At 55.8% G+C, this 18,304-nt stretch overlaps 1 protein-coding gene across 1 annotated transcript in view; it reads left to right on the plus strand.

The window, feature by feature from the left end:
• Positions 1–18,304, plus strand: part of DMTN (dematin actin binding protein) — a 30,486-nt gene that overhangs the window by 905 nt on the left and 11,277 nt on the right. The window contains exons 2-9 of the mRNA XM_039461145.2: positions 360–588; positions 12,624–12,679; positions 12,871–12,945; positions 13,318–13,473; positions 14,839–14,883; positions 15,261–15,360; positions 15,721–15,777; positions 16,029–16,181. Coding sequence (XP_039317079.1) covers positions 12,662–12,679; positions 12,871–12,945; positions 13,318–13,473; positions 14,839–14,883; positions 15,261–15,360; positions 15,721–15,777; positions 16,029–16,181 — 604 coding nt within the window. The 5' untranslated portion in view covers positions 360–588; positions 12,624–12,661. The remainder of the gene's footprint in view (positions 1–359; positions 589–12,623; positions 12,680–12,870; positions 12,946–13,317; positions 13,474–14,838; positions 14,884–15,260; positions 15,361–15,720; positions 15,778–16,028; positions 16,182–18,304) is intronic.

The following is an 18,304-nucleotide window of genomic DNA, read 5'->3' on the forward strand; positions in this document are numbered from 1 at the left end:
GAGAAGGTGCTCACATGGAGATGGCGGAGGTATGGGGCCTGCAGCCACATGCCCAGTGCTGCCAGCACCCAGGGGACTCTGCACTCTGCCAGAGCCACCCCTCTGGCCCTTCAGCACAGGGACCATCCCTGCCTTGCTGTCTTCACCGCCCCAAGCTCCATGCTGGCTTTCTGGAGTGGGGACTCTCCCCAGCGCTGCACGCTCTTCAAAACTGGCCTGCTCTCTGGCCCTGAATTAGGGTTCTCCTGAGGTCACCCCTAGAGGCAATTCTAGAGCCTTATGAAGGGAAGTGGGGGAATGGGGTACTTGGTGGGGTTCACAGGGCACCCTAGCTCCTGAAGCTGTCCTCTAACCCCCAGCCCCAGCACTGAGGGTCCACCCTCAGACTCCCTCCTTCCCTCTCTGAGGAAGAGGCAGCAGGAGCCACAGCTTCCTCCTCCCCCTCCCTGCCGCCTCGGCTGAGCCCGGCCTGAGCTGCCGGCAGGTTGTCTTGGCAACGGGAGGCGGAGAGGAGATGCGCCGAGGGATGGAGGTGGATGTCACCGAGGAGGCTGCTGCGCTCCTGCCCCACGCCCTGGGCCCTTGAAGGTACTGAGCACCTTCCCCTCTTTCTCCCCTCCGCCCTTTCCCCTTGGCTCCCCCGACTCTGCCCCGAAAGTGCCGGTTTCCATAGGAGGAGGCACCCCTCCTCCCAGGCCCAGCGATCCTACCCATCCCTCATCACCCACCTCGTTCCAGGCCCCTGACCACAGCTGTCCTTCCTGGCATCAGCTCATTCCAACTGTGCCTCTTGGGACCCTTGCACCAGAAGACAGCTCTCCTGGGGTGGGGCCTGGTGGGGACGGCCAACAGCAGGGGAGGAACCCAGGTCGGGATGGGGGGCTCAGGAATCCTAAAGGGCTGAGGTGTCAAAGCTCCCGGTGCAGGAGGGATGGAGAGAGATGGTCTAGGGCTGGAGTGGGCTGAGGCTTCCTCTCTGTCTCTCAGACCCTGATCAAAGGGCAGTAAGTATGGGGTTGAAGGGACAGAAAACCGATAGGCTGGGCCGAGGCCGGGCTGGTTGTGGAGCAATGGCTAGGGTGGCTCCTCCTCCAGGGCTGTGCCCCCTCCTGCCACATTAAAGGTGCACCCCCTCCCACATCACTCCTGGCCTTTTTCTCTGCAGTTCCACAGATCCGACACTTCATCCCCCACCCCCAGGTTTTCTCTGTAGCTCGGCCTCCCCACTGGCTGCAGCAGCTCCGCCTGTGTTCAGTCTCCTCTCTCAGCCACCTGCCTCCTTCCTCCCTCCCTTCTCTCTGGAGCCCATCCCTCAGGTTACCTTCCTTTCTATCCCCACCAGCCAGATACTTTCTGTCCCCTCCTGATCTCTTCCCTCAAGTCCCTCCCCGTACTCCTCCATTCAGACACCCAGAGCCCCCTCCCCAGATTCTAGATTTCCCCAACAACAGCTGATACTATCAGCTGACCGGCTGTGGGCAGCGGTTGCCAGGGCAACGGTGAGGGCTGCCTAGGTAGGCAAGTCTGTGGTGTGGAGGTGGAGAGGACGCTGGGGCCAGGGTGAGAGTCGAGGACAAGGCTCGTTGCCCTTCCCCGTCCTGCCCAGGGGGCCTGAAAGGCCAATGACAGGCTCCTGGGGTGGTTGAGGCTTTGCTCAAGACAGGGAAGCCACGTGCCTGTAAATTCTTTGTTGGGACCCAGGGGTCACCTGGCAGGAAACTCCCTTTTTGTGAAGCTGTCCTAGGGAGAGATGGGGTCCTCTCTCTCTCTCTCTCTCTCTCTCTCTCTCTCTCTCTCTCTGCTGCATTCCATTGGCATTCTTGGGTGATTCAGGTTACCGAGGGGCCAGCCCAAGTCTCTGTACTGGGGACCTGGTGGCACCCCTCCCTTCTGCCCTCCCGGGGGAGAGTGCATCCTTGGGTGACCAATTCTGGCCTGTGCCTGCACCCACACCTCGAGATGTTGGGCCCCCAGAGACCTCAGTTGCTGCTGTCAGATGATGGGGTAGTCCTGAACAGGATAGGAGGTGCAGGTGCCTGGAGAAACCAGGCATCGTCCCCCTGGGTCATCAGTAGCCCCCCTTCCCCTGCCCCCACCCACCACCCACAGCAACTTGAACTCTGGCTGTTTAAGAGGAAGCTGAGGGGCTCTGAGTACATGTAGGTGTGTGTGTGAGTGTGAGTGTTGCAGGCTGGGGTGTGGGAAAGGGAGAGGACAGTGCTGGCTGATTCTGCTTCGTCATGACGCTGGGTTAATGCTCCTCTTGTTTGAAATGGATTGAGCTGCAGCGCTGGTGGAAGAGCGCACACATCCACACACACACCCTCGCTGGCCACACGCTATCAGCTAGAGGTGGGGAGGGCGCGGGGAGGGCGTGGGGGAGCCGCCAGCCCGCCCGCCCCCAGACGAGGACTCCCCGGTACGGGGTGGGGGGATCCAGGAGGCCGAGGCTTGCAGAGAAGCAGGGTAGGGGGCCAGGCGGGTGGGGCCTCAGAGGGGAGATCAGACTGCTCAGCCGAGACCAGCTCCCCTCCTTCACCAGCTCCCACCCCGCCCACCCACCCCAAGCCGGCTTTTTTCCTGTTATTTGTGCTCCGGGGAAGCACGGCTGGGTTCCTGGAAGAGACGCCGATTACCTTCCTGGGGGAAGTGCCAGCCCGTGGATCTGGCCTGCGCCTCTCAGGCCTCTGTGGCCTCAGAGCGTCTGGGCCACACTGTCTGGGAAGAGGTAGGTGGCAGGGTCTCTGCCTCTCCTCCCTTCTGTGGGCACTCTGGGCCACAGCGCTTGCTGGTGAGCCAGGCTTTGGGTGGTGGCAGGGTACAGGGTGAGGGGGAAACCCACTGTGGGCCCTGTTCAGGGGGAGGATGGGTCGGCCCCTGGGACCAGCTGGGCCTGATCTAATGGAATCTCCTTCTGATTTGGAGAAGAGGGTCTGGGGTGTTCTCAGCCCAAGGATGAGAACTGCTACCAGCCCAATCACCTCTTCCCTAGCCTTTCTGCCCTGCCCACCTAGCTGAGCAGGCCAGCAATGGGAGGGACAGGAGTATGGGTATGGTACTGTGGGCAGGGGAGCGTTCCGTCTCTGCTGAATACTGGGAGAGGAAGTCCTGCTGGCCTTCCCACCAGCGCTCCACCCTGGGGGTTGGAGCAGTTCATTCAGGGGCCTGAGGCTGTTGGTTTGGTGCCTAGTTTTTAGGGGGAGTGGAGGAGAGCCTGCTTCCAGACAGTGGCCAGCCAGGCTGGGGTGGGGCTGAGTGAGGAGTGAGGCAGTGACAGGGTGAGGCTGCAAGCCCAAGCCCAGTGCTCAGTGCTCCCCCGTCCCCACTGCCAGGGTGCTTGAAGGGGCCAGGGCTGAGCAGACATGCAGCCCCCACAGGGTTCTGGGGCTCCCCCTCCCTAGCTCTGTCCCTCGGGGCCTAGCAGGCCTGGCACCCTTTCGTGGTCAGACACACCCGATGTGTCCTTTTCCAGGGACCGGTTGCCTGGTTGTGAGAGTCAGAGGAGCAGGGTCAGGTCCAATGCAAGGAAGGCAGTTGGGCTCTGGGAATAGGGAGCCCAGGGAAGGCCCCGAGGCTGGGGAAGTGAAGGGCTCACTGTGTGTTGCTGTACACGTGCGCAGCTCTGGGAGGGAAGCCAGAGAGAGGACAGGTGGGTGGGTGCGAGTGGGTGTTGGCAGCACCGCATGTCACTGTGAGGGGCCTCGATGGGAGAGTGGGGGTGTGAGCTGGCACACAGGGCTTCGGAGTCTCCCTGTGTGCACCGCGTGCGTAAATCCTGCCATGGTTTCGGGGTGGGCGCTTCTGACTATGCACACCCATCCACCTTGTCTCAGTGGCCAGGTGTCAGACTCCTGGGTCAGGTTGTCCGCTGGTGGGCCGATGTCTGCAGAATCCATCTGCTAGAGCTCCCAGGTGTTGTGCAGATCAGAACAGGGAGGCCCCAGAATCTAGAAAGCTGAATTGAGGCTGTGTCTCCCCCTGCTCTGCTAGGCCCATTTGTACAACAGGACCAGCCATAAGTGGAGGGAAGCAGGATCTGCCAAGCCGGCCTAAGGGGCTGCAGGGCCTCTTCAGAGGGAGGGTGCAGAGGGCACGCAGAAACCCAGCCAGAGAAAGACCTGGGAGAAGATGGCTGCACATGCATTTCTGGGTGGGCTGGGGGCCAGGAAATGGGCAGGAGGGGGCACCCAGGCCCAATATGGTTGTAATCAAGAGAACAGGGGAGGGTAGGCCTAAAGCAGGGGCACTCTGAGCTCCCCATGCACCCAGGCTTGGTCCTGTATCTGAGTGTGAGAGGGTGCCCTGCAGTGCTGGGTCAGGGGAACCCTCATCCTAGCAGACACAATGGTAAAAACACTGGAGTAGGGAAGAAGGAGAAACTGGGAGAAGAGGAGGGAGTCCCCGGGCTCTGTCAGCCTTAGAATAGACTTGGGCTTCAGGCTTGCCCTAAGTAAGGGACACCTCTGATGAGCCACTGGCCTAGAGCAGGCCTCAGCCTCCTGGTGCCCTTTTCCAGGGGGGAGGGGCAAGCAAGTTGCCTCACCCCACCCACATCACATGCACAGCACCCATGGGAGCGCCTGGCCCCTGCCCTGCCTCACTGCACTGCTGTGCCCGCCCTGCTCCTCCCCACCCGGGATGCTGTTTTGGGAACTGGTGACCTAGCTGGATCCTGCCTTTATTTCTGCCATTGAACTGTTGCCACAGTAACTGCGGGGGTAGGGCTGGGAGGGGAGAGGGTGAAAGGGAAAGAGGGAGGGAGGGAGAAAAGATGAAGAAAGCAGAGAAAAGAGACCAGAAGAGAGAAAGCAGAAAGACAGGGGGAAGAAAGGGAACGGGCCAGGCCGTTGCACGGTGAACAAAACAGGAGAAGGCGACATGGGGCAAAGTCCCCTGCCCACCCAACGCCAGCCCGCTTGGATGGCTTGCCTCGTTTCATAATTCGTTTGCTGTCTGCAGCGGCTGGCCTCCAGCCTCGCTGGACCCTGCTGCCCGTGTGGCCTGGAGCCAGAGGCCCCAGACTCCCAGCTGCTGTTCTACAGATGCCATCAGCGAGCAGGACTCTGGGTGGCCCCACTGTCTAAGGTTAGAGCGTGGGACCCCCAGGTCCCAAATTTCTGGTTGAAGTGGGATCTTTGGTACTCATTGAAAAGAGCGCTCATTGGCTTGGGCCTCAGGCTGGCCTGGTGGGAACTCCAGCTTGGCTGCTGTCTGGGGGCGGGGGCTTTTGGCAGGTTCACCTCTCAGCCTCGTTTTTGTTCATTTCTAAATGAGGAGAACGTCGTTTTGGGTGAGGTTGAGAGAGGATGTATGAAAATCCCAAGTACAGGGGCTGGTGCCGAGCAGGTAGTGGTTGGCCAGAGACAGAAGCATAGCTAGACAAGGACCCCCCGACTCCCACCCAGAAGCTGCTTCTGCCCGCGGAGGCTTCGTGGCTAAAAGTTCAGGGAGCCATGGTCTGGATCAGTTTCCGCCTGGAAGAAGAGCTCGCCAGGAGCGGTGGGCACAACTCGGAGGGCCCTGTAGGCAGGTCTTATCACCCACATCCCGGGGAGCTGTGGAGAGGAAAGGGTGGTGGGTGAGGTGGGGCTGGGCTGGTGGTTCAGATAAGGCAGGGAGGCACAGCTAGGGGAGGGTGGGGCTGAGATGGAGGGTGAGCAGCCGGCTAGCATCCAACCAGGGCCAGGGGCAGCTGAGCTGTCCCTTCCACCACCTGGAACTGCCTTCCTCTGTGGCGCTCTCCCTTCCTCCTTCCTGTCCCTTTTCCTGCTGCAGCTTGACCTTTCAGTCTCTTCGTGCGCAGAGGTCGCTGGGCCCTCGGAGGTGCACGAACAGGCAGGTGGGGTGCGTGCATTGGAGAGGGGTGGACTGGAGGAGGTGGAGTGAGCCGGCATTGACCTGGGAGAAATGAGCTTTGGCGGAAGGGGCTGCGTGTGGGTGGAGAAGGCAGGGTGTGATTTGAGAGAGGCCAAAGAAACACTCTCTCACACACACATGCACGTGCACATACATATACACACACTCTTCTCCCTCCCAAACATCTTCCCTGCTGGTCTTCTGACAGCTTACAATTTAACCAGTAAAAACTTGATGCCTTAAGGCTAGGCCCAAGTTTACATGCAAATGTCCCTGAGGGGTAAGACCAAATTTCTGCCTCAGGAAATAATTTATCAACCAACATGCTCTCTAACAAATGTCAGGGGAGAAGGTGGCGCCAGGGTGCAGGGCCCTGGCAGAGCCCTGGAAGCAGACCCAGATACTAAAGGACAAGACCCAGCAGTGGGGTTTTGGGCAAGAAGGGACTGGGGACAGAGCAGAAGTGAGAAGCCAGGGGCTCAGTGACTCGTGCCAGCTTTGCCTGGGTGGTATCGTGGTGAACGGTTTTAGAAGTCAGACAGACCTGAGCTTAGATTCCACACAGTATAGCGTGTCCTGGACCAATGACTTAACTTGTTCAGGTCTCAATTGTGCAAACTTGAGATACTCGCCAATCCAAGCCCACCCACAGGATTGGAACATAAGGGTTAAATTTAAACAAAGAGGGGCTGGGCAATGGCTCCTACCTATAATCCCAACACTTTGGGAGGCAGAGGTGGGAGGATCACTGGAGCCCAGGAATTCGATACTGGCCTGGGCAACATAGGGAGACCCCATCTCTAAAAAAAAAAAAATTTTTTTTTTTAAATTAGCCAGGTGTCATGGAGTACACTCCTGTAGTCCCAGCTACTAGGGAGGCTGAGGCGGGAGGATGGTTAAGCCTGGGAGGTTGAGGCTGCAGTGAGCTATGATCATGTCACTGTGCTCCAGCCGTGGTAACAGAGTGAGACCCTGTCTCAAAAAAAAAAAAAAAGAAGAAAGAAAGAAATGTGAAGTACACAGCACAGTGCCAGTCATAACATAGACATTCCATAAACGGCAGCTATGACTGTGACCATCAGGATTTCCAACTGTGTTTCTGAGTGTCTGTGCCTCTGGGATGATGTCTGTGCACGTGTTGAGTATGGGATAGATGGCCACATACTCCTGAGACATGGCTCACCCCGGGCCCCTCACCTCCTGCCACTCCAAGTAGCCTCCACTCTGACAGATAGCTACTGTCCTACTCTGTACCCCTCCCCCGGCTGTTCCAGGAGGATTCCAGGGCCTCCCTGAGGCTCAGCTGAGGCTCCAGAATATGCTGAAGTTATCTAGTCTCCCTCCCGGCCCCTCTGTGCCCAGCTGCACTCACTCCTCAGAGTGACCCCTCCAAACCTTGGACCCACATGTAAGATCTGCATAGAACCTTATTACTCACTTTTTTTTTTTTTTTTTTTTTTTTTGAGACAGAATCTCACTCTGTTGTTCAGGCTGGAGTGCAGTGGTGTATTCATAGCACACTAAAGCCTCAAACTCCTGGCCTCAAGCAATCCTCCCGCCTTGGCCCCCAAAGGGTTGGGGTTACAGGCATAAGCCTCTGCACCTGGCTGCTATCTCTCTTTGGCTGGGAAAATAGAAGCCCTATATGGTCATCACCCAACTTCCTTCCCTCTCCTCTCCTTTCCAGGGAGCCAAGTGACATGATCATAGCTCACTGCAGCCTCAACCGCCCGGGCTCAACACATCCTCCTGCCTCAGCCTCCAAGTCGCTGGGACTATAGGTGTACTTCATGACACCCAGCTAATTAAAAAAAAAAAAAAAAATCTTTTGTAGAGATAGGGTCTCTCTCTGTTGCCCAGGTTGGTGTCAAATTCCTGGGCTCAAGTGATTCCCCCAACTTCTGCGTCCCAAAGTGTTGGGGTTACAGGCGTGAGCCACTGCCCAGCTCATCTGTGTTTCCAGGGAGCCTTTCTCCCCAAAGCCAGTCTTGCACGTGGCCATGAACCTGATCCCTTCCCTCCTGCTGCCCTCTTGCTCCACCCACCCAGTGCCCACTCGCCGCTGCAGCCTCAATCTTTCCTGTCCACTGTTCCCTCTCTGCTGTCTGCAAACACGTTCCTGGTCCCCCTTTCCTTAAAGGCCTTAGGCCAGTCTTACCTCCTCCAGAATGACTCTGCTCTTCTATCATACTTCTTGGAAGGGCCACTCCCCCTGGCTATACCACCTGGCCAGCACCCCCTCACCACCCCCATCCCTAACCAGGAGGCCATTAAGGCCTTGACATTCGAGCTGGAGGAAAAGCACTTCTCCCCACCTTCTCCACAGCGACACTTGGATTCCATGATGTTCTACTGTCTCAGCCCCTCCTTCTCTCCCTCCCTCCCTCCCATTCCCTCTCTCAATATGTTTGGCACATTTACTGTGTATCAGACCCTTGGCTGAAAACACAAAGACTCACTAGAGACTCCCTGGCCCCTGGGAGTTGCCCCCTGGTTTTCCCCTCTCTTTCTGACCGTGTCATCTCTGGCTGTTTGCTGTTTCTTTTCAGTCTCCCAGGTGTTTCCCAGGATGCTGTTTTTGACCTTCTTTGTCCCTTGCTAATCTCGTGTTTGGACTTCCACCTCTAGGTAAATGGCTCTGACATCTCCGCTTCCAGCCTGTCCTCTCCCGCAGGTTCCTGTCCTCTTGGACATTCCTTCCTGTTCCCCTGCTGCACCCACCGCAATCTCCACCTGTCAAAGTGACTTCTTCCTTTCCCCTTCTCCCAGTCTCTTGGACTTGTAGCCTCCTCCATAGGCACCCCAGATCCAGTCCTGCTTTGCACATGCTGCCTCTAGGGTTTCTCCGGTTTGCCCCCTTTCCTTCCTGCCCAAGTCTAGATCTTCACAGTGCTCTGCTGAACTGCTGCTGCAGCTTCCGGACCAGTCTCCCTGCGGACCTGGATTGCCTTTGCCGGTCCTATCTGGCTCTCAGGCTGCAACAGGTTCATTTTCCCAAAGCACTGCTTAAATCACGTTACTTCTTCACTTAAAAAAAAGTTTTTGAGCCTTCTTTGGCCCCCTGTTGCCAACAGATTATGACCTAACCCTAGGCTGTTCAGGGCCTCCACGATCTGGTCTTGACCTGTCCCGAATGCCTCTCAACGTCATCAGCTCTCCGATCCAGCAATATTTGCTGACCCCACGCAGGCCCAGTGCAGCCCCATGTCCCCACCTTATGCTGCTTTCTCTGTCAGGAGCCCTTTTTTCAATTTTTGCATGATCTCGAACTGGGCATCTTTCTTTTTTTTTGAAACAGAGTCTCGCTCCGTCGCCAGAAGCCAGGCTGGAATGCAGTGGCAGACCTCTGCTCACTGCAACCTCCGCCTCCCGGGTTCAAGCAATTCTCCTGCCTCAGCCTCCCAAGTAGCTGGGACTACAGGCGCGTGCTACCACACCCAACTAATTTTTGTATTTTTAGTAGAGATGGGGTTTCACCATGTTGGCCAGGATGGTCTTGACCTCTTGACCTCGTGATCCACCCACCTCGGCCTCCCAAAGTGCTGGGATTACAGGCTTGAGTCACCATGCCCGGCCAAAACTGGGCATCTTTCAAGGCCTATTTCAAATACTTCTTCTTCCAATAAACCCTTTTCCCCCTCCTGACATCCCAGCAGGAGGAATCTCTCCTGTGACTTCTCATACGCTTTACACTATCTTCTCTGGTACATGTAGTTTTCTACGTTGCATGGGAGTTATCTAGATGCATGCCTTATTTTTGGAGGGGCAGCGTAGCTCCTCTGACTCATCTTTCTATTCTCCATAAGACTTGCCACAGAGTCCTGCTCTGTGTTCATTGCAGAATAGGTGCTCAGAAAGTATTTGTTGAATGGATGGATGGATGCAGGGATGGATGGATGGAAAGTGGATGGATGGTAGATGGATGGATGGATGAATAGATGCATGCATGGATAGATGGATAGATGCAGGGATGGATGGACGGATGGATGGATGCAGGGATGGATGAATGGATAGATGCAGGGTGGATGGGTGTATGGATGCAGGAATGGATAGATGCAGGGATGGATGGATGGATGGATGGATGGATGCAGGGTGGATAGGTGGATGCATGCATGGATGGATGGATGGATACAGGGTGGATGGGTGGATGGATGGATGGATAGATGGATGAACAGATGCATGCATGGATAGATGGATAGATGCAGGGATGGATGCAGGGATGGATGGATGGATGGATGGGTGGATGCATGCATGGATAGATGGATGGATGCAGGGATGGATGAATGGATAGATGCAGAGTGGATGGGTGTATGGATGCAGGAATGGATAGATGCAGGGATGGATGGATGGATGGATGCAGGGTGGATAGGTGGATGCATGCATGGATGGATGGATGGATACAGGGTGGATGGGTGGATGGATGGATAGATGGATGAACAGATGCATGCATGTATGGATAAGCATTTACCCCTAGGGCTAAGCCAAGTATATAGCTACTTTGATACTAGCTATAAACAAAGTAAAGATCAGAGAGGAGAGAGAACTAACAGCCCTTCAAGTATGTTCCAGAATTTATTCTTCTCCTTGCTTAATTAAAAGCATTACAAAGTGAGCACTAAGAAGGCAAGAGGAGTTTGAAGCTCCGGAACAGAGTCTTTCCATGGGCACCAACACCTCGTGTGATTCCGATGGCCAGAGTCTTATTTTGGAGATGCCATGGTTCTAGAATTCCAACAGACTTGAGGAATCTGGTAGATTCTAGCTCTCCTCTTTCTCACCTGATATGGTACTAGGTAAGAGAATTGTGCTGAAGACACGGTCATTTTCAGCTCCACGACTCTGGAGAAATTTATAACCTCTTTGAGCCCCAGTTTCCTCATCTGTAAATAGGTGTACCTTATAGGGTTGTTTAGGCAATGAAACAAAATAATCCTTGTAAAGGGCTTCTCAAAATACCTAGTGCATAATGAGCATTCAAAAAATGATAGCTCTTTGCTTTGCCACCCAAGCTGGAATGCAGTGGTTTGATCACAGCTCACTGCAGCCTTGACATCCTGGGCTCAAGCAATCCTCCCGCCTCAGCCTCTGGAGTAGCTGAGCTGACTACAGGTGCATATCGCCACACCTGGCTAATTTTAAATTTTTTGCTACAGACGAGGTCTCCCTATGTTGCCCAGGCTGGCCTCGAACTTGTGGCCTCAAGCCATCCTCTCTCCTTGGCCTCCCACATAGCTCTTATTGTTGTTTTCACCCTCCTGCGATTAGGAGTCTGTCTAGTTAGGGAGAAAACATATTCCCTGTGATCAAGTGCTTAGCTACATTGGTCTGATTTTAAGTCCCACTGGAATTCAGAGAAGGGTTGATCCATGAGGACAAGACTAGTAACGAGAGGCCTCCCAGAGGAGGGGCTTTGGGATGGCTCTGGAAGGCTGGAGGTATCTGGGAGGCAGAGAGGTGGGCAGAGCATTGGAAAGCATCAAAAGCAGAAAAGTGGAGCTGGGCACCATGGCTCACGCCTGTAATCCCAGCACTCTGGGGGGACCAAGGCAGGTGGATCACTTGAGGTCAGGAGTTCAAGACCAGCCTGGGCAACATGGTGAAAACTCATCTCTACTAAAAGTACAAAAATTAGCCGGGCATGGTGGCCTGCGCCTGTAATCTCAGCTACTTGGGAGGCTGAGGCAGGAGAATCGCTTGAACCTGGGAGGTGGAGATTGCAGTGAACCAAGATCGCACCACCGGACTCTACCCTGGGAGATAGAGCAAGACTTTTTTCTTTTCTTTTTCTTTCTTTCTTTCTTTCTTTTTTTTTTTTTTTTTTAATGAGGCAGGGTCTTACTCTGTCACTGAGGCTGGAGGGCAGTGGTGCAATTTCAGCTCACTGCAGCCTCAATCTCCCAGGCTCAAGGGATCCACCTCAGCCTCCCTAGTACCTAGGACTACAGGCATGCAGCACCACGCCTGGTTAAATTCTAAATTTATCTGTAGAGACAGGGTTTCACTGTGTTGTCCAGGCTGGTCTCAAACTGCTGGGTTCAAGCAGTCCTGCCTCAGTGTGGCAAAATGCTGGGACTGCCTGCGTGAGCCACTTATGCCCGACCTATACAGTGTTTTAAAAACAATTTTGTGCATGAAACAAAGTTTGCGTGAAGTTCGACGTGTGGAATTTCCACTTGTGGCGTCACGAAGGCACTCACGAAGTTTCGGAGTGCGGATTTCAGGTTTTGGATGAGGGATGCTGAAGCCGGGCTGCTCACGGAATCCTCTGTGTTAACCCTTCCTGGGTGAGCGCCGGGAAGTGGCGGCGGGGACGGTGCCCCGAGCGGGAGTGGGACCAGCGGCCGGGAGGGGAGGGCCAGGGCGGGAGGGCAGGTGCGGCGGAGCAGGGCCGTGGAGGCCTCCGCCCGGGCAGCCCGCTGACCCCTGCCGTCATTTCCTTTGGAGCGAGAGAACAATGGCTCAAAAACAAGCGCCACCCGTCCCTCGGCCGCCTCCCGTCCACGCGCGCGTTCTCCGGGTCTGAGCGGATGGGACGCCTGCGCCGCGCGGGGCCCGGCTGCCTGGAGAGCTGCCGCCCGCGGAGGCCCCGCAGCCCAACGCCGCCCCGGCGCCGCCCCGCTCCTTCTCCCGGCAGTCCGGAGAGTCGCCGCCGAGGGATGAGGACGCGCCAGCCCGGGGGGACGCACCGGCTGCTTTCGCAGCCCCGAGCGCGCAGCGCCCAGCAGCCGCGCCGAGCCTGACTCGCTGTCCTCTCCCCTCGCGCACAGGGCTCTGCGAGTGACCCGGCCGGCGAGCTCCGCGCTGCATGGAACGGCTGCAGAAGGTGCGCGGCGCCGCCCCGGGCCGGGGGCGCCGAGGGTGGGTGGGGGCCGCTCGGGAGTCCAGGGCGCCACCTGGTGGCCACCCGCCGCGCAGCGCCGCGCAGCGCCCCGGGTCCCCCAGGCCTAGGGCCGCCCCTGCCCTGCCCCCGCACCCACGCACGTGCCCACTCGCCCGCCTTCTCGCTCTCCCCAGCAACCACTTACCTCCCCCGGGAGCGTGAGCTCCTCCCGAGACTCCAATGTGCCTGGCCCTCCCTCCAGCATCGTGGTGAGTACCCCTCTCGGCCACCAGCACCCCCACCACCACCAGACTGGGAGCGGGGCGGGTGGGGCACCCCTGGCTGCTGGGGAGCTACCCGCAGAGCCTCCCCAGTGGTGGTCCTGCCAGTGCTGGCGGGCAGAGAGAATCCCGAAACCCAGAAAGGCGCCCACATTCCACTTCCACTGCTCTGGTTTCCTTACACCCGAAGTGCTAGGCAAAGGACTATCATGTTTTAAGGGACTAAATTCTTAAATTAGCAGAATTGTTAACGTCTGCAATGGCAGACGTCCTTGGCAATTAACCTAAGTCTAGCTAGCAGGGCTTGTGTCCTAGGCAGGGCTTTCGGCACAGCCATTCCACGCTCACCTTTCCCTTCAGGCCAAGATGGACAATCAGGTGCTAGGCTACAAGGACCTGGCTGCCATCCCCAAGGACAAGGCCATCCTGGACATCGAGCGGCCCGACCTCATGATCTATGAGCCCCACTTCACGTATTCCCTCCTGGAACACGTGGAGCTGCCCCGCAGCCGGGAGGTGAGGGGGCTCCTCTTGGGCAGAACTTGAGGGGAGGCCCCACCAAGCCACACTGGGTGGGGACCGATCCTTCCCGTGCTTCCTTTCCCGGAGGTCTGCCTCAGCAAAGAGAAGAGAGGGAACTGTGCACAGGAACCACCAGTCTATCCAGCGTTCAAGAGAGCAGGCGAATGGGTTCTGGGCTGGCATGTCGTTCAGTTGTAGAGAGGTGGACGCATTTGGATGGCAGCAGCACACAGGGGGCAGGAAGAGCAAGATTTGTGGAAACAGCTCAGAGGTACTGAGCGTGGGGCTGAAAGTCCAGCAGAGGGACCTGTGTGATGTTGTGGCCTCAGTTTGCCCTTCTATAAAACAGAGGTGACCTTTCTGCCCGTCCACACACAAGTTAGTCATGGTGCAGGAGAGAATGCAAGGCAGGTACTCATGAACTGAGTAGTGTGCAACTGTTCAAGGCAGGGTGGTGTCGTGGCTGACCGGTAACACGGGGCCAAACCGTGGGGTGACTTCAGTTCCTTCATGATGACCTCGGACCTCATCCTTGGATGCTTGTTGGTCTTGTCCCTTCTATTTGTGTTGAGGCTCTGAGGACAGGACCAACTATTCCTTAATTGGTTCTCAGAAGGCCAGGCACGGTGGCTCACACCTGTAATCCCAGCACTTGTGAGGCCAAGGTAGGAGCGTCATTTGAGGCCAGGAGTTGAGACCGGCCTGGGCAACATAGGGAGACCCCTATCTCTACAAAAATTAGCAAGGTGTGGTGGTGTGTACCTATAGTTTCAGCTGCTCAGGAGACTGAGGTGGGAGGATCCCTTGAGCCCAGGAGGGGGAGGCTGCAGTGAGCTGTGATGGAGCCACTGCTCTCTAGGCTGGGTGACAGAGTGAGACTGCAAAAAAGAAAGAGGAGAGAGAAGAAAGTAGAAGAGAGGAGAAGAGAGAAGAAAGGGGAGAGAGAGAGGAAGAAAGGAAGGAAGGTGAGGAGGGAGGGAAAGAAAAAGGAAAAAGGAAATAAAAAAGATGAGAGAGAGAGGAAGGAAGGAGGGAGGGAGGGAAGGAAGGAAAGAGGGAGGGAAGGAAGGAGGGAAGGAAGGGAGGAGTTGGCCCTGGGAGCCCCAGGCGCGCTGCTGCAAGGTTCATGGGCTTCCCTATGCCTCCATGGGAAGGCTGAGGACTCTGTGCAGGGAACCATGGGAAGGAGAAGGATGAAGGCAGCTGGGGGTTGGCAAAGATCCAAGGAAGCAGAGGTGGCCCAGAGCTGGCCAGGAAAGTGTGTGGCATTGGGTGGGGGATGAAGTGGCCACTCTGGGGTTCTAGGGAACAGGTTGAATCTGCCCCTGTAGCTCTGACCAGTCCCCTCTCCCTTCACAGCGCTCTCTGTCACCCAAATCCACATCCCCCCCACCATCCCCGGAGGTGAGTCTGCCCCACACCTGCAACTTGCCCTACCCTGCCCTGCAGGGGTCCCCAACTTCCTCCCCACACATCAGACCGAGCTCTGAAGAGCCCATGGAGTGCCCAAATCAGCACTACCCACCCCCACCCCCACCCCCACCCGTCCCTGGCCAGCTCTGTGTCCATCATTCTGTCAGACCCAGGACCTCATTCCACCCTTTCTCCCTGGGCCAGTCACCGTCAGTAGGTCCTTGGAACTGTGCTGCAACGTTGCCCTGGGTTTGGGAGGATGCAGCCGGCCAGGATGGGAGGACAGAGAGGGTGGTGTGAGCTGATGGGGTGCATGTGTGGGTTGGAGGGGGATGGGGACCCTGGAGCCACAGGCTTCTGCTTTGCAGGTGTGGGCAGACAGCCGGTCACCTGGAATCATCTCTCAGGCTGCGGCCCCCAGAACCACTGGAACCCCCCGGACCAGCCTGCCCCATTTCCACCACCCTGGTAGGTCTTCTTGGTACCGCATGTTTCCTAAGACTTCTTCCCTCAGGAACTCCAAGCCCCTGATGCTCAGTCCCCTACTCTCTGGTGTATATGCTCACCTCAGACCTAAGTGGACCCCGGGAGGCCAGGACCCCATCAGAGATGGGGGACCTATTGCTTTTTCTCTCTCCCGTGGCCAGAAAAGTGTAAAATGTCCCAAACCCCTGAGGGACAGTGCCAGCTATGCCAGCTCTGTCTCGGCTCCTGACAGGGACCAGTGAGTTCCCCACCTTGTCGCATTCCATCCCCTCTCTTCTCTCAGCCCCAGCCTCCCTCCTATCAGCATATCCTCCTCCTCATCTGCTCCTCTCCCTCCCACAGAGACCACCCGCCCAGATTCCAACATCTACAAGAAGCCACCCATCTATAAGCAGAGAGGTGAGTGTTCCCCTGGCTCACCAGAGCCCACTTCCAGCTGCACACTGGGAGGCTATATCCCGGGGCTGGAGGCTGGCTGGAGGGGGACGGGAGGATATGGCGGGACAGCAGCATGAAACGTGTGCCCCATCCTCAGTGCGTACACTGCTTTTACCTGCAGGACCTCACAGGTGTGAAGGAGGAGGGGGGTGAGGGCAGCCAGGTTGGCCTCAGGCAGGGCCTACCTGGCTGACCCTGGCCTTTGTCTGCAGAGTCTGTGGGAGGCAGCCCTCAGACCAAGCACCTCATCGAGGATCTCATCATTGAGTCATCCAAGTTCCCTGCAGCCCAGCCCCCGGACCCCAACCAGCCAGCCAAGATCGAAACTGACTACTGGCCCTGTCCCCCGTCTCTGGCTGTCGTGGGTAGGAGAGATGGGGAAATGGGAACGGGGGCCCTGGGACCCCTGCACTCCCTCCCCCTTGGCACCTGCTGCAGCCATGTGAACCCACTTCCACCCCTGCCCTCTGGTGTCCTCGTGAGCTTTTTCCCACCTTCATGAGGCCCAGGCTCCTTGCTCACCCACTTTCTGCCTTCCCATAGCACCTGGTGTAAGTGGCCCTGTTTATTGGTCATTCATTTACTTTCCATTCATTTCTTTCATGACTCAGCCAACATGTATCAAACTTCTCCTGCCTCCCAGGCTCTGTGATGAGAGCTCTGGGAAAGAGAAAGATAAATGATAAATGGTTTGGTCCCCAGTGAATTTAATTTATTGTTTTAGATGGAGTCTCACTCTTGCCCGGCTGGAGTGCAGTGTGCAGTGGCACGATCTTGGCTCACTGCAACCTCCGCCTCCTGAGTTCAAGCAATTCTCCTGCCTCAGCTTCCTGAGTAGGGATTACAGGCATCTGCCACTACTCCCAGCTAATTTTTTGTATTATTATCATTTTATTATTTTTTGAGACAGAGTCTTGCTCTGTCACCCAGGCTGGAGTGCAGTGGCATGATCTCGGCTCACCAAAACCTCCACCTCCCGGGTTCAAGCGATTCTCCTGCCTCAGCCTCCTGGGTAGTTGGGATTACAGGCATGATGACCAGCTAATTTTTATATTTTTAGTAGAAATGGGGTTTTACCATGTTGGTCAGGCTGATCTTGAACTCCTGACCTTGTGATCCATCTGCCTCAGCCTCCCAAAGTGCTGGGATTACAAGGCATGAGCCACTCCACCTGGCCAATTTTTTTTTTATTTTTAGTAGAGACAGAGTTTCACCATGTTGGCCAGGCTGGTCTTGAACTCCTGAACTCATGATTCGCCCGCCTCGGCCTCCCAAAGTGCTGGGATTACATCCATGAACCACCACACCCGGCCTTAATTTTTATTTGTACATATTTATGGGGTACACGTTGCCTGCATAGATTGCACAGTGGTGGAGTCAGGACTTTTATGGCATTGTTATCTGAAGAATCACGTTGTATTGTATCCATTAAGCAATTTCCCATCACCACCCCCTACACCCTTCCAAATTGCTATGGTCCATCATCCCACTCTCTGCATCCATGCACACACGCTAGTTAGCTCCCCGTCATGAGTGAGAACATGCAGTCTTTGTCTTTGTTTCACTTAAGTCAATGGTCTCTAGTTCCATTCATGTTGCTGCACCCACTGAATTTCAGCTGTGAGTGTGTGTCTGTGTTGCCTCCCCAGCTTCATGGCCAGATGAGAAAATGTTACTCTTCTTTTTATTTCATTTCATTTCAATTTTTTGAGATGGAGTCTCGCACTGTCACCCAGCCTGGAGTACAGTGGTGTGATCTTGGCTCACCACAACCTCCGCCTCCTAAATTCACACAGTTCTCCTGCCTCAGCCTTCTGAGTAGCTGGGATTACAGGTGTGTACTACTATACCTGGCTAATTTTTTGTATTTTTAATAGAGATGGGGTTTTGCCATGTTGGCCAGGCTGGTCTCGGACTCCTGACCTCAAGTGATCCACCCGCCTCAGTCTCCCAAAGTGCTGGGATTACGGGCATGAGCCACCATGCCTGACTCTATTTTTTAATTGTGAGACAGAGAGTCTCGCTTTGTTGCCCGGGCTAGAGTACAGTGAGGTGATCTCGGCTCACTGCAAGCTCCACCTTCCGGGTTCATGCGATTTTCCTATCTCAGCCTCCCAAGTAGATGGGATTACAGGTGCCTGGCTAATTTTTATATTTTTAATAGAGATGGAGTTTCACCATGTTGGCCAGGCTGGTCTTGAACTCCTGATCTCAAGTGATCTACCTACCTCAGCCTTCCAAAGTGCTGGAATTACAGGCATGAGCCACTGTGCCAGGTCTTACCTTATTTTTATGTTGAAATATTGATTTATTTATTAAGACAGAGTCTCACTCTGTTGCCCAGGACGGAGTGCAGTGGCGCCATCTCAGTTCACTGCAGCCTTGAATTACTGGGCTCAAGCAATCCTCCCATGTCAGTGTCCCCAGTAGCTAGGACTACAGGCATGCCCCACCACACCAGGCTAATATTCAAAAATAATTTTTTGTA

The sequence above is a fragment of the Saimiri boliviensis genome, chromosome 13, assembly GCF_048565385.1.
Source record: "Saimiri boliviensis isolate mSaiBol1 chromosome 13, mSaiBol1.pri, whole genome shotgun sequence".
NCBI classification, from domain to species: domain Eukaryota; kingdom Metazoa; phylum Chordata; class Mammalia; order Primates; family Cebidae; genus Saimiri; species Saimiri boliviensis.